At 40.4% G+C, this 14,053-nt stretch overlaps 2 protein-coding genes and 1 long non-coding RNA gene across 3 annotated transcripts in view; 2 read left to right on the top strand and 1 right to left on the bottom strand.

The window, feature by feature from the left end:
• The first annotated feature begins 282 nt into the window (after positions 1 to 282).
• Positions 283 to 9,594, top strand: LOC116219393 (macrophage mannose receptor 1-like). Its single transcript, XM_042703666.1, has 6 exons — positions 283 to 376; positions 806 to 1,106; positions 1,336 to 1,451; positions 8,265 to 8,565; positions 8,796 to 8,911; positions 9,342 to 9,594. The coding sequence occupies exons 1-6, from the start codon at positions 300 to 302 to the stop codon at positions 9,502 to 9,504; spliced, it is 1,074 nt and encodes a 357-aa protein (XP_042559600.1). The 5' UTR covers positions 283 to 299; the 3' UTR covers positions 9,505 to 9,594.
• Positions 5,767 to 7,496, top strand: LOC116219388. The gene is made up of 4 exons (XR_006151639.1): positions 5,767 to 5,896; positions 6,683 to 6,757; positions 6,921 to 6,992; positions 7,340 to 7,496. It is a non-coding gene; the product is annotated as an uncharacterized LOC116219388 (long non-coding RNA).
• Positions 9,595 to 12,058: 2,464 nt separating the features above from the next.
• The window catches only part of LOC105893852 (NACHT, LRR and PYD domains-containing protein 12-like), a 42,367-nt gene continuing 40,372 nt past the window's right edge, over positions 12,059 to 14,053 (bottom strand). The window contains exons 22-23 of the mRNA XM_042703526.1: positions 13,698 to 13,775; positions 12,059 to 12,231 (exon numbers count right to left, since the gene is read on the bottom strand). Coding sequence (XP_042559460.1) covers positions 12,059 to 12,231; positions 13,698 to 13,775 — 251 coding nt within the window. The remainder of the gene's footprint in view (positions 12,232 to 13,697; positions 13,776 to 14,053) is intronic.

Raw genomic sequence — 14,053 nt, 5'->3', positions numbered from 1 at the left:
ATCTGGCCATTGTGACCAGTCAAGAGGAACAGGTGAAGTAAAAGAGTGTTTTATTCCGTTATTGCATCCTATCCATTTTTTCAGAACCAATGTTTAAAGTTGTAGATTTTATGATGAACTTGGAATAAACTTTCCAAAGCGTGATTAACATTTCAAAGTATCCTTAAGTGAAAGTATAGTCTCTTATTTTTATTTATTTTAGTAAATTTGATATCATTCTGAATATGTTAGGATTAAATATCTGTGATGTCTCCCATTAGTATTTTCTATCCCAAAGTGCCATTGAGGTTTTCTACTGGATGGGACTGAGTGACCTGGAGACAGAGGGACAGTGGATTTGGGTGGACAGCACACCTCTCAATGAGACTGGAGCCGTGTAAGACATGCCTAATACGTTCTCAACACAACCACATTACACTTACTTATATGTGTCAATAGACTACATACTGCTCCATGTACAATGATGTAAACATGCAGTGAAGCATTCAAATGTATCAATCTGGTTTTGCTGCTCAGCAGTGAATAGAGGCGCTGCTACTGTCCTGCTATTCTCATGGTTACACTTGTAAGCACAGCAAACTTGTGCTTGTCAGTCAGACGCAGCACAAATACTATGATGGCTGTAGGTTTGACACAGAACAGCCTTACTCCATTGCAGATGCAGAATTGTGTTTGTGCTGCTGCCCCTTCTTCAGTGAACTTAGAGACGGACAGATATGTAGTATAACTGTTCATCATCTTCCATACAGAGCATGTCTACATCATGGTGCATTGTGTTTACTCCATCCACCCTGTTTGTTCACAGATTCTGGAAGAAAGGGTCTGATGGACAGGGTGAACCAGATAACTGGAAGGAGGAAGACCCTTCTGGGGAGAACTGTGCACTTTTCACCGAATCTGGACATTGGCGTGACAACTCCTGCAAGAAGCTGCATACATTTGTGTGTGAGACGCTAGCCACCTCTAGGGTCTGTCCTGATGGGTGGGCTCACAACAGTGGGAAGTGCTACCTCCTCTCTTCCACTGGAAAGACCTGGAGTCAGAGTGGAGATCACTGCATCACATTGGGGGGGCATCTGGCCATTGTGAAAAGTCAAGAGGAACAGGTGAAGTAAAAGGGTGGTTTTATTCCGTTATTGCATCCTATCCATTTTTTCAGAACAAATGTTTAAAGTTGTAGATTTTATGACGAACTTGGAATAAACTTTCCAAAGCGTGATTAACATTTCAAAGTATCCTTAAGTGAAAGTATAGTCTCTTATTTTTATTTATTTTAGTAAATTTGATATCATTCTGAATATGTTAGGATTAAATATCTGTGATGTCTCCCATTAGTATTTTCTATCCCAAAGTGCCATTGAGGTTTTCTACTGGATGGGACTGAGTGACCTGGAGACAGAGGGACAGTGGATTTGGGTGGACAGCACACCTCTCAATGAGACTGGAGCCGTGTAAGACATGCCTCATACGTTCTCAACACAACCACATTACACTTACTTATATGTGTCAATAGACTACATACTGCTCCATGTACAATGATGTAAACATGCAGTGATGCGTTCAAATGTATCAATCTGGTTTTGCTGCTCAGCAGTGAATAGAGGCGCTGCTACTGTCCTGCTATTCTCATGGTTACACTTGTAAGCACAGCAAACTTGTGCTTGTCAGTCAGTCGCAGCACAAAGACTATGATGGCTGTAGGTTTGACACAGAACAGCCTCACTGTCATTGCAGATGCAGAATTGTGGATGTGCTGCTGCCCCTTCTTCAGTGAACTTAGAGACGGACAGATATGTAGTATAACTGTTCATCATCTTCCATAGAGATCGTGTCTACATCATGGTGCATTGTGTTTACTCCATCCACCCTGTTTGTTCACAGATTCTGGAAGAAAGGGTCTGATGGACAGGATGAACCAGATAACTGGAAGGGGGCAGACCCTTCTGGGGAGAACTGTGCACTTGTCTCCAAATTTGGAGACTGGCGTGACAACTCCTGCAAGAATCTGCATCAATTTGTGTGTGAGACGATAGCTACAGATTAGACTGGATTAAATTGAATATTCAGCCGCTACATATGGAGGCTTTTAAAAAAATCTTTTCATTAAATATAGTTATTGCTTCACTATGGTTGTAGAAACCACTTTCCAGACCAACAAAGGTTTATGCGTGTTCTTCTTTCTGTGCTTTGCTGAAATGCAATATTTTATTAAAGGACCCTATCTTGGTAAACGTAATTAATCTGACTCCACTCAATTTAGGATCTCAGCCTTAGTCCCTGTTCTATAATGCTATATTGCTACCCGATTCAGATGGTATGCGTTGCGTTGACGAAAGACGGCATGTCGTTGTGTTGATAACGGAGACGTTTATAGTGAGATTGACAGGTGAACAACCAATCACGCTCCCAGCGAGCTGTTTACCTTGTCATTAGTTGCCTTGCTTTTTTTTTTATTCCTTTTATCATGTTTTTAGTAATCCAAGAAGCCTATCGGAACATCAGGTTCTGATACGATGTTGATCATTATTTTACTCCATGTATTGCTCTTGCTGCTTGCTTTTTTGATTTTATGTAAAGCACTTTGAACTGCATCTCTTGTACGAAATGTGCTATATAAATAAAGTCTTACTTACTTACTTGCTAACAATAGATAGCTGGCTCAGACGCTGCGCAAATCACCTCAGAGGTATTCTTCAGCTACAATAATGGGGTTTTTACATGTTACAGTGTCTATTTCTTGGTAACTTTTAAAAAATCTAAGCGAAAAAGTCAAACAAACTAACAAACTTCTGACTTGTACTTTGACATGATGTTACACGGTACTCAAAAGGCTACACAGTACTCAAAAGGCTGCATTGGTAAAACATAGTGACAGCACTACCCACTGATCAGTGTTGTCATGTGTGTGTGTAGCTGCCTCTGGTTGTAGGGTCTGTCCTGATGGGTGGGCTCACAAGTCGAGATCACTGCATCACATTAGGGGGGAATCTGGCCATTGTGAACAAAGAAGAACAGGTGAAGTTACACCAACCCAAGTAAACAAAAGAATGTTAAAATAAGTTAAGAAAAACATTAGCAACTCTTTCCAAAACACACCAGTTAGTGTTCTAGCAAGCTTTTTTCAGTAATAACTGTGCTATTTTGAGTTTTCTAGTTTTAAACCAAACTTCTCTACTGTTGCTTTACCTTTGGCTCAATTTGTTGTGTCTAGCAGTCAAACAGAGCTTGACTGCTAGATATACAGACTTAATCTATATAAACTTTGGGAGGACAAATAACATACCGAGACTGGATGCAAGTTCAGAGAACACTCAATCACTTTATTTTGTGCAGGTGCATCAGCTTTTATAGACAGTCACATGACACACACACCTGAAATGCATGAGCAATAATTGGGAGCACAATCAGTTGTCAATTATTCAATTAACACCTACACTTGACACAGTCCTGAAAGAAATAGGTAATGCTCAATGAAAGATGGCACAGAAATGGAGATATTTCACACCTGCTTTGACATTAGAATACCTCTTTTTCAGAGGCACTCGAAATACACTACAAGGACCTCTACGGGAGAAATGCAAGGTGCATAAAAATATAATGTTTTCAGGTCATCCCTTCATCAACATCAACTCATTTATGTAGCACACATGGCTCTATTGAAAAAGAACCAGCGTGACCTCATCACCTCATGAAAGCTCTCCCTCTCTGGCATGTCTGGTGTTGGTCAACATGGATTAATGCATTGTTTGCTGATGATGTTTATTATATAGATTTTCTGAATCAGAATAATTTTGAATGAGTTTTGTGAAATTAGTGGAATTTGCTTTCGGTACAGCATGGTAAGATCAGTTAAATGATGTCAGTGATCAGACAGGCATCACATGAGAACAGTGATTAGCAGAGCAGACAGTATTCACAGATGCAACACAACACAAACACATTACAATGGACCTCTTGTCACATACTCACATGTGTACATATAGCAAACACCTAAAAGAACAGAAAACTCCCAGCACATTTATATTTATAGTGCATTCACATTTCATATTGAGGCATTTGCCAGTTTTTTTTAGATAGTTCATGGGTCATGTGAAGGTCAGATAAACACACCTTTAGTTCCCACTAGCCACCCAAGCTGTATAGTTCTGTGGTCCGGGACAGAGCCCTCCCCCCTAGATGTATTAAAAGCTTTCACAGCATGGCATCGCCAACTACACCTCCAAAAGACACCTGTTAGCCTGCTAGCAAGCAATTATCAGTGCGACCAGGGTGTTTAGTGGTTTTTGCTTGCCTTTTAGGAAGTGAGCATGTTAGTTTTAGACCCAAACTCCTACTGTTGCTTCAAATGATCTGTATTCAGATTCTGGCTTAAAAGGCCTGTAGGACAGGATGAGCCAGACAACTGGAAGGTGGAACCGGTGGGGGAAGACTGTGTTTGCCTCTTGAAGGAGAATGGCACGACAACTCCTGTGGGAAAACATACAAATTTGTGTGTGAGACACTTGCCCCTGAATAAGACTCACCGAGTGTTTGAGAAGTGTTTGCATTTAGTTTCCATTGTATTTTGCAATGTGTGGTGCTACAGTTTTTGCAAATGGTCTTTGCCACATATTGCAAAATAGATACTTGGATTTCCCTTTTTTGTAAAACTGTCGTGTACCTGCTGCTGAACTGATGGAGCAAGCCCTTAACAAACTTCATATGTACTAAGATGATGACTTTGAGAAGGCTCTCTGAAGTAGGTAGACTTACAATTTGACACGTTTTTGCTGTAAGAGACTAATGTAGTTTTAGAACTCACTTTGACTTCACGAGCTATGGAATGGCCCAGCCTCTTGCCTGGGCTGCTAAGACATACTTATACCATATGAGGGCGTATGTTTGCAGAGCATGTGCCAACAACTACATTTAAAGATGGGTCTTTTCCCAAAGTATCTCAGACCTGATTATTTATATTTTAAATTCAAATATCTTAAGATTCAGCTCTATATAGGATGATGGTGTGTAGAAGAAATGTCTTTGCAATGGCATGAGGTGACCTCGGAGTTCCACTTGTTTTCTCAATATGGATACATGCTGCCATCTAGTGTTAATAAAAATAACTACCTTAACCAAATGTCTTCAGTTATTATGGACTAATGTAAACAGCACAAATGGTTTCTACATCCACATTTGCCAGGTTCATCTCCATTTCTGTTGAAGAGGCTGAGCTCTCAAAGTCACTAAGGTGATATCTCCAGTTCCCATTCCAAAGCTTTGTGAACTGACAGAGTAAAGATCCTATAGACATACTGTATGTGCAGAAGCTGCATGATTGAGCAATAAGGTTCAGAAGAAAAAAAGGTGTGAATAAAGCGCTGATGTGGTGAGACGTGTGAAAGGGCAGGGTTTCAGTCCCCTCTTAACTTCCTGTAGTCTGTAGAGGTCTTACTCAGTGTGTGATCGCTAAGCTAACATGTCTCTCATTAGTGCACATTAATCATTATTATTCTGGTGTCAGAATGGACCGTGTCAGGAAGGACTCCTCCGCTGATTATTCTCCTAATACGATGTGCTGTAAGTAACATCAGATTTTACTCTTGCAATTAAACATGGTACAAATACTGTTCTTAGGCTGTATCTGTTATATGTCATATATTTTCGTCATATTTGTTACTGTATTTCAGCTGTAGGAAGCTGATTCATTAGTTGAGGTAATGATGTAGTTATTAATTTAATAATTGATGAGTTTTATTTCACACAGTGTCTAGCTCCAGGCTCCCTGAGGCCACAGATCCTCCGTGTGCCGGTGGCGGAGAAGGAGAAGTTTCCAAGTCCAGAAGGGTTACTCTGGCTCTTGGTATCGGCCTCGGCCTGCTTTTCACCCTTAAGGCTCTTGCTGCAGTGATACACCTCTGTGAGTTTTAAATTCAAATTCACTTGCCTTATTCACATGACAAATAGAACACTTGCATTGCCAAAGCAGTCATTATATACAAAGAACAACAAATTAAAACATAAACATATACAGAGGTAGGGAAGGCACAGGTGATTCGTTTAATAGAAGTATAATCGTTTTCTGCTCACACTTTATTTCATGGTACATTATGGTAATTATTTAGTACTTATATCTGAGCTCCTCTTAGTGCTTGTACACATTTTGGTCACAATGTGTTTGGGTGGTTTCCTACAGACAGTCTACAAAGGCTCGGATTAGAAACAAAGATTCTGCTGAAACTCTTTTAACGACAGTTCATGATTAAGGGGTTGGGTTTGGTTAAGGAGATGTTCAGTGAACAATTAGAAAGATTTAACTTGAATTTCAACAAACCATCTGTGAAGTCTCTTGAGGCGGACTGTACAAACCCAGTGGTGTGAATATCTCTGCCTGTTCAGCTCAGAGCTGTTTATTTCCGCTCCGGTCGATCTTATCTTGCACCTGTGCCTGGCATACTTCCTCACCTCAGTTCTTTTTCACATTACAGGAAGCGTTTAAATAAATGGCGAAAGAGATATGAAATACATCTTCATATGTAATGTAATGATCCGTAATTAATACAACATTTCTGAATGAAAAGAATTCTGAATTCTGAATATGCCTGTGCCTTTATGACGTATAATGCATGGATTTCCTGTATGGTATAGTGTAACACACGCATGATTCTGACCCCTAAATGATTGCATTGTATGCATACTTTGGTAGATACCAATGAACAAGCAAAGCTTCATCGGATGGAAAAACTGCACAGGAATCTGTCAGCAACCTTGAATACCACCGGTGAGTTTGCTAGACACTACTGCTTTTCCTGTCTTTTGTGTATTATTATTTGGATGACAGTGACCTTGTATAACATGCCGTAAAGATAGAAGGTGAACTGAACTGAAAGTTTTGTCCGCTTCTGCAATGTCACACTCTCCAACTGCCATGGTCTTTTTGATAGACTTAATTGCAGGGGTAGAGGACCTACTTGTCAAGCACAAACATTTGTTGACCCTCCAGATGTCTTTTGATGGTAAGTTACAAATAACTTTCCACCTTGAACTTTCCTTGAATTTTACCAAACCATCTGTGAAGTCTCTTGAGGCGGACTGTACAAACCCAGTGGTGTGAGTTTCTCTGCCTGTTCACCTCAAAGCTATTTATTTTCGCCCTGGTTGATCTTATCTTGCCCCCGTGTCTGGCATACATCCTCCCCTATGCATACTTTGCTAGATACCAATGAACAAGCAAAGCTTGTACTTTCATTGAATGCAAACAGCATGGTGTTTGTCATGATGTTACACAGTACTCTAAAGGCTGCATCGGTGTAACATATTGACAGCACTACCCACTGATCAGTGTTGTCATGTGTGTTTGTAGCCACCTCTGGTTGTAGGGTCTGTCCTGATGGGTGGGCTCACAACAGTGGGAAGTGCTACCTCTTCTCCTCCACTAGAAAGACCTGGAGTCAGAGTCGAGATCACTGCATCACATTAGGGGGGCATCTGGCCATTGTGAACAGTCAAGAGGAACAGGTGAAGTAAAAGGGTGTTTTATTCCTTATAGCATCCTATGCATTTTTTCAGAACAAATGTTCAAGTTGTAGATTTTATGAAGAACTTGGAATAAACTTCCCATAGTGTGATTAACATATCAAAGTATCATATCATCAAACATTTCATCATTTCACTAAAGGTTTATTTGACTTAATTTGATATATTTCTGAATATGTTAGGAATAAATATCTGTGGTCTCCCATTAGTATTTTCTATCCAAAAGTGCCATTGAGAAAGTCTGGATGGGACTGAGTGACCTGGAGACAGAGGGACAGTGGATTTGGGTGGACAGCACACCTCTCAATGACACTAGAGCAGTGTAAGACATGCCTCATACGTTCTCAACACAACCACATTACACTTACTTATATGTGTCAATAGTCTACATACTGTTCCATGTACAATGATGTAAACATGCAGTGATGCATTCAAATGTATCGATCTGGTTGTGCTGTTCAGCAGTGAATAGAGGCGCTGCTACTGTCCTGCTATTCTCATGTTTACATTTGTAAGCACAGCAAACTTGTGCTTGTCAGTCAGACGCAGCACAAAGACTCTGGTGGCCGTAGGTTTGACACAGAACAGCCTCACTGCCATTGCAGATGCAGAATTGTGTTTGTGCTGCCGACCTTTCTTCAGTGAACTTAGAGACGGACAGATATGTAGTATAACTGTTCATCATCTTCCATAGAGAGCATGTCTACATCATGGTGCATTGTGTTTACTCCATCCACCCTGTTTGTTCACAGATTCTGGCTGAAAAGGTCTGATTGGCAGGATGAACCAGATAACTGGAAGGGGGAAGACCCTTCTGGGGAGAACTGTGCACTGTACACCAAACAAGGAGACTGGCTTGACCACTCCTGCAAGAAGCTGCATACATTTGTGTGTGAGACGGTAGCCACCTCTAGGGTCTGTCCTGATGGGTGGGCTCACAACAGTGGGAAGTGCTACCTCTTCTCCTCCACTAGAAAGACCTGGAATCAGAGTCGAGATCACTGCATCACATTAGGGGGGCATCTGGCCATTGTGACCAGTCAAGAGGAACAGGTGAAGTAAAAGGGTGTTTTTTTTTCGTTATTTGATCCTATCCATTTTTTCAGAACGAAATGTTTAAAGTTGTAGATTTTATGACGAACTTGGAATAAACTTTCCAAAGCGTGATTCACATTTCAAAGTATCCTTAAGTGAAAGTATAGTCTCTTATTTGTATTTATTTTAGTAAATTTGATATAATTCTGAATATGTTAAGATTAAATATCTGTGATGTCTCCCATTAGTATTTTCTATCCCAAAGTGCCATTGAGTATTTATACTGGATGGGACTGAGTGACCTGGAGACAGAGGGACAGTGGATTTGGGTGGACAGCACACCTCTCAATGAGACTGGAGTCGTGTAAGACATGCCTCATACGTTCTCAACACAACCACATTACACTATCTTATATGTGTCAATAGTCTACATACTGTTCCATGTACAATGATGTAAACATGCAGTGATGCATTCAAATGTATCGATCTGGTTGTGCTGTTCAGCAGTGAATAGAGGCGCTGCTACTGTCCTGCTATTCTCATGGTTACACTTGTAAGCACAGCAAACTTGTGCTTGTCAGTCAGATGCAGAACAAATACTATGATGGCTGTAGGTTTGACACAGAACAGCCTTACTGCCATTGCAGATGCAGAATTGTGTTTGTGCTGCTGCCCCTTCTTCAGTGAACTTAGAGACGGACAGATATGTAGTATAACTGTTCATCATCTTCCATACAGAGCATGTCTACATCATGGTGCATTGTGTTTACTCCATCCACCCTGTTTGTTCACAGATTCTGGAAGAAAGGGTCTGATGGACAGGATGAACCAGATAACTGGGAGGGGGAAGACCCTTCTGGGGAGAACTGTGCAGTTTTCACCAAATTTAAAGGCTGGCAGGACAACTCCTGCAAGAGGCTGCATACATTTGTTTGCGAGACAGTAGCCACCGAATAGACTGGATTAGATTGAATATTCAGCTGCTACATATGGAGGCTTTTAAAAAAATATATTTTCATTAAATTTAGTTATTGCTTCACTATGGTTATAAGGAACCACTTTCCAGACCAACAAAGGTTTATGTGTGTTCTTCTTTCTGTGCTTTGCTGAAATGCAATATTTTATTAAAGGACCGTATCTTGGTGAATGGAATTAATCCGACTCCACTCAATTTAGGAACTCAGCCTTAGTCCCTGTTCTTTTAATGCTTTTTCTGAGAACAGGGGCGGTTTGTCCATAAGGGCGATTTGGGCGACGCACTGCCAAACAGGAAAAGGACAGATTTTCTTTCTGTCCGATTCTACCACAAGACTGTCTCATCTGCCTCTGAATGTTATTGTCCAATCAGGCTTAAGTCGTGCTTCAGATGGTCCCGCCCCTTTTGGGGCGATTTTGGTCGAATTGAAAATCGCCCCAGACCTCTCTGATAGGCCCTCATGTAAAATCCATTTTTTTTTTTCACAAAACAGGGCTCTCAATGGAATCTCTATGGCTTCCGGGAGGGCTCGCCCCACCGTCCTTTCGTCATAACACTGAGTTATTTTCTATGTGATGACTTATTTTGCTTTTGTAAGCCAATACTTTCAAGATCAGTCAATAAATATTGTTGGTTTTGACTCATATGTTGCCCCCTTCTTTATGTTGTTACTAGACATATCATGTGTCCTGTTAGGCTATTTTACATCATACAACATTTGAGTAATGTGAATAATGAATAAGTGGGATCATTTATTGTGGAGCCACATCATTTTTGCTTATGAAGGCTCCTGGATGCAACTTTCTTCCATAGCTTTCCACCAGTAACTATAGCTACTGTATGTTTTAAAGGAAAACGCTGAATCTTTTGCCACTACAATTTTAAAGACGTTATTTACAAGTCTGCCTTTTGTCATAATGTGTGTGTGTGCAGCACAGCGGTTGTCTTTTCATAAGTCCTTATGAATTTTATTTAACATCTTTGCTTGACACCATGATTTTTTCATCGAGGGCAAGGACAAGTGGTTAGGAAAAAACGATGGGACAGACTATCTGACTGCAGCCAACCCCCCCCCCCCCCCCCCCCACACACACACACACACACAGGGACAGGCAACCCATGAGCAAGAATGAAAACCTCTTGTCTACAGTGCCCCTAGTGGCCATGTTATGTAAGGGATGGTACTGGTCCCCTAATTCCTCATTCATCCTCAATCAAATTTAAGTACATGGCACGATTGACATATGAGGCTTCAGTGCCCCACTATGTTACCCTCAAACATACGGGAGATGCTTGGGAGGACAGGATCCTGGTGGTGCAGTGGTAAGTTTGCAGTTTGCAGTTGATGGTCAGAGGTTCAAATCCCACTGTGGTGAAGTGAGTGAGTCATGCATCTGACCTGTCCAAACAGAGCTCTTGGGCAAGCATTCCAGTGCATATATACAGTGCTGTGTGTGTGTGTGTGTGTGTGTACGTACACAGAAGTATCTTATGGTGGGTTCAGAGTCATGAAGTCATGCGCTTGTGTTCTGCATTGCAGTTGAGTCGGACCACTGAAAAAAGTCTATCATATCCCATATTTTTCCAAAATATTTTAGACCCGATACTATATATTTTAAATTCCAATTTCTTAAGATTCAGCTCTCTATAGGATGATGGTGTGTAAAAGAAATGTCTTTGCAATGGCAGGAGGTGACCTCATAGTTCCACTTGTTTTCATAATATGGATACGTGCTGCTATCTAGTGTTAGTAAAAAAAACTGCCTCAACAGAATTTCTTAAGTCAACAGCAGAAATGGTTTCTACATCCACATTTGCCAGGTTGACCTCGTCAAAGCCTCAGTTATGAAAGATATCAAAAATAACACCCTGTCAATAAGGATGGAAGTAGTCAATCAATATACTTCAAATGTCCCTATACATTTTTAACTTTAAACATCCTTGTGATCATGGTAATTATGCATTTTTGTTGAAGAGGCTGAGCTCTCAAAGTCACTAAGGTGATACCTCCAGTTCCCATTCCAAAGCTTTGTGAACTGACTGAGTAAAGATCCTATAGACATACTGTATGTGCAAACCTGCATGATTGAACAATAAGGTTCAGAAGACATTTACAAAGAGATTCAACAAAAGGTGTGAATAATGTGCTGATGTGGTGACACGTGTGAAAGAGCAGGGTTTCAGTCCCTCCTTAACTTCCTCATGATACTAACAGTCTGTAGAGGTGAAGTCTTACTCAGTGTGTGATCGCTAAGCTGACACGTCTCTCATTAGCGCACATTAATCATTATTAACTAGTGTCAGAATGGACCATGTCTATGGGAATTGTCATGCGCCTGCAGTCAGGAAGGACAGTAAGTGACATCAGATTTGACTCTTGCAAACAGCTGTTAAAGATTAATCATGGTACAAATACTGTTCATAGGCTATCGTATATATCTTGTAGTATTTGTTACTGTATTTCAGCTGTAGGAAGCAAAAATGATTAATTAGATGAGGTAAAGATGTAATTATTAATTCATTAATTGATGAGTTTTATTTCACACAGTGTCTAGCTCCAGGGTCCCTGAGGCCACAGATCCTCCGTGTGCCGGTGGCGGAGAAGGAGAAGTTTCCAAGTCCAGAAGGGTTGCGCTGCTTCCTTTGGCTCTTGGCCTCGGCCTCGGCCTGCTTTTCACCCTTCCAGCTCTTGCTGCAGTGGTACACCTCTGTGAGTTTCACATTCAAATTCACTTGCCTTATTCACATGACAAATAGAGTACTTGCATTGCCAACGCAATCATTAGATACAAAGAACAACAAATCAAAACATAAACATAGATACAGAGGTAGGGTAGGCACCGATGATTAGTTTAATAGAAGTATGATCATTTTCTGCTCACACTTTATTTCATGGTACATTATGGTAATTATCTAGTTCTTACATCTGAGTTCCTTTTAGTGCTTGTACACATTTTGGTCAAACTGTGTTTGGATGGTTTCCTATAGACTGTCTACACATGCTCAGATTACAAACAAAGTATCTGTTGAAACTCTTTTAACTACAGTTTATGGTTAAGGTTAGGGGTTGAAGATTGAACTTGATTGAACTTTATTTTCAACAAACCATCTGTGAAGTCTCTTGAGGCGGACCGTCCAAACCCAGTGGTGTGAATATCTCTGCCTGTTTACCTCAGAGCTGATTATTTTCACTCTGGTCAGTCTTATCTCGCCCCTGTGTCTGGCATACTTCCTCCCCTCAGTTCTTTTTCACATTACAGGAAGTGTTTAAATAAATGTCAAAAGAGATGTGAAATACATCTTTATATGTAATGTAACAATCCATAATTAATACAACATTTCTGAATGAAATGCCAGTGCCTTTATGATGTATAATGCATGGATTTCCTGTATGGTACTATAGTATAACACATGCATGATTCTGACCCCTAAATGATTGCACTGTATGCACACTTTGGTAGATACCAATGAACAAGCAAATCTTCATCGGATGGAAAAACTGCACAGGAATTTGTCGGCAACCTTGAATACCACCAGTGAGTTTGCTGGACACTACTGCTTTTCCTGTCTTTTTTGTAGGGGTGGGAATCTCTTAGCACCTCACGATTCGATTCCCATTCAGAGGTCAACGATTCGATTCTAAACCGATTATCGATTCTAAACCGATTATCGATTATCAATTCTAAACCGATAAAACGATTATCGATGCATCTCGATTTTTAAAACATTTGAGTTTGCTACTCAGAGTCTCAAATCTGAGTTTGCTACTCAGATGTTGTTAATCACTTCTTACTTTGTGCTAATTAAAGAAAATCAACAGATGAATTACCTTCTCTATTTTTTTATTAGAGGAAAAGCTTTTTCTTGTCACAATTATGACTTTCTATGAACAATGCAATAATCGATGCAGCTTGCATTTCAACACAAAATGGATGTAAAAAAAAAAAAGTATTAAAAAAAAATGGTAAGTTTCAAATAAATATTATGCATTTAGTCAAATGCGAAACAAGCATAGAAAGAACTTTCGACCTCCCCCAGAGAGTTTAAGAAGGGTATTTTTAACGACAGTAGCTGACTTCTACTTTCATTAAATGCAAACAGCAGGCTGCATCGGTAAAACATGGTGACAGCACTACCCACTGATCTTTGTGTGGTCATGTGTGTTTGTAGCCACCTCTGGTTGTAGGGTCTGTCCTGATGGGTGGGCTCACAACAGTGGGAAGTGCTACCTCTTCTCCTCCACTGGAAAGACCTGGAAACAGAGTCGAGATCACTGCATCACATTAGGGGGGCATCTGGCCATTGTGAACAGTCAAGAAGAACAGGTAAAGTAAAAGGGTGTTTTTTGTCGTATTTGCACCCTATGCATTTTTTCAGAACCTGAATATGTTCTTTTAAGTTGGTACATGTTGTAATTTATTGTTTTGTAAAAAAGCATAGGGTTGATTTAGGCTTTTTTTTGTCGTTATACCATTTAGGAATAAATCTCTGTGATGTCTCCCAATAGAATTTCCTGTCCCAAAGGGCCAT

The sequence above is a fragment of the Clupea harengus genome, chromosome 24 (assembly GCF_900700415.2).
Source record: "Clupea harengus chromosome 24, Ch_v2.0.2, whole genome shotgun sequence".
NCBI classification, from domain to species: Eukaryota; Metazoa; Chordata; class Actinopteri; order Clupeiformes; family Clupeidae; genus Clupea; species Clupea harengus.
Note: the sequence above shows the minus strand (reverse complement) of the source record. Positions and strands in the feature narration are given on the sequence as shown.

Excerpts from the sequence above, each read along its gene's own strand:
- LOC116219393 (XM_042703666.1), top strand. The coding sequence starts at position 300 with ATGGGACTGAGTGACCTGGAGACAGAGGGACAGTGGATTTGGGTGGAC. Across the intron at positions 8,566-8,795 it reads TGACCAGTCAAGAGGAACAG|TATTTTCTATCCCAAAGTGC; the intron begins GTGAAGTAAAAG and ends GTCTCCCATTAG. Across the intron at positions 8,912-9,341 it reads CTCAATGAGACTGGAGTCGT|ATTCTGGAAGAAAGGGTCTG; the intron begins GTAAGACATGCC and ends GTTTGTTCACAG.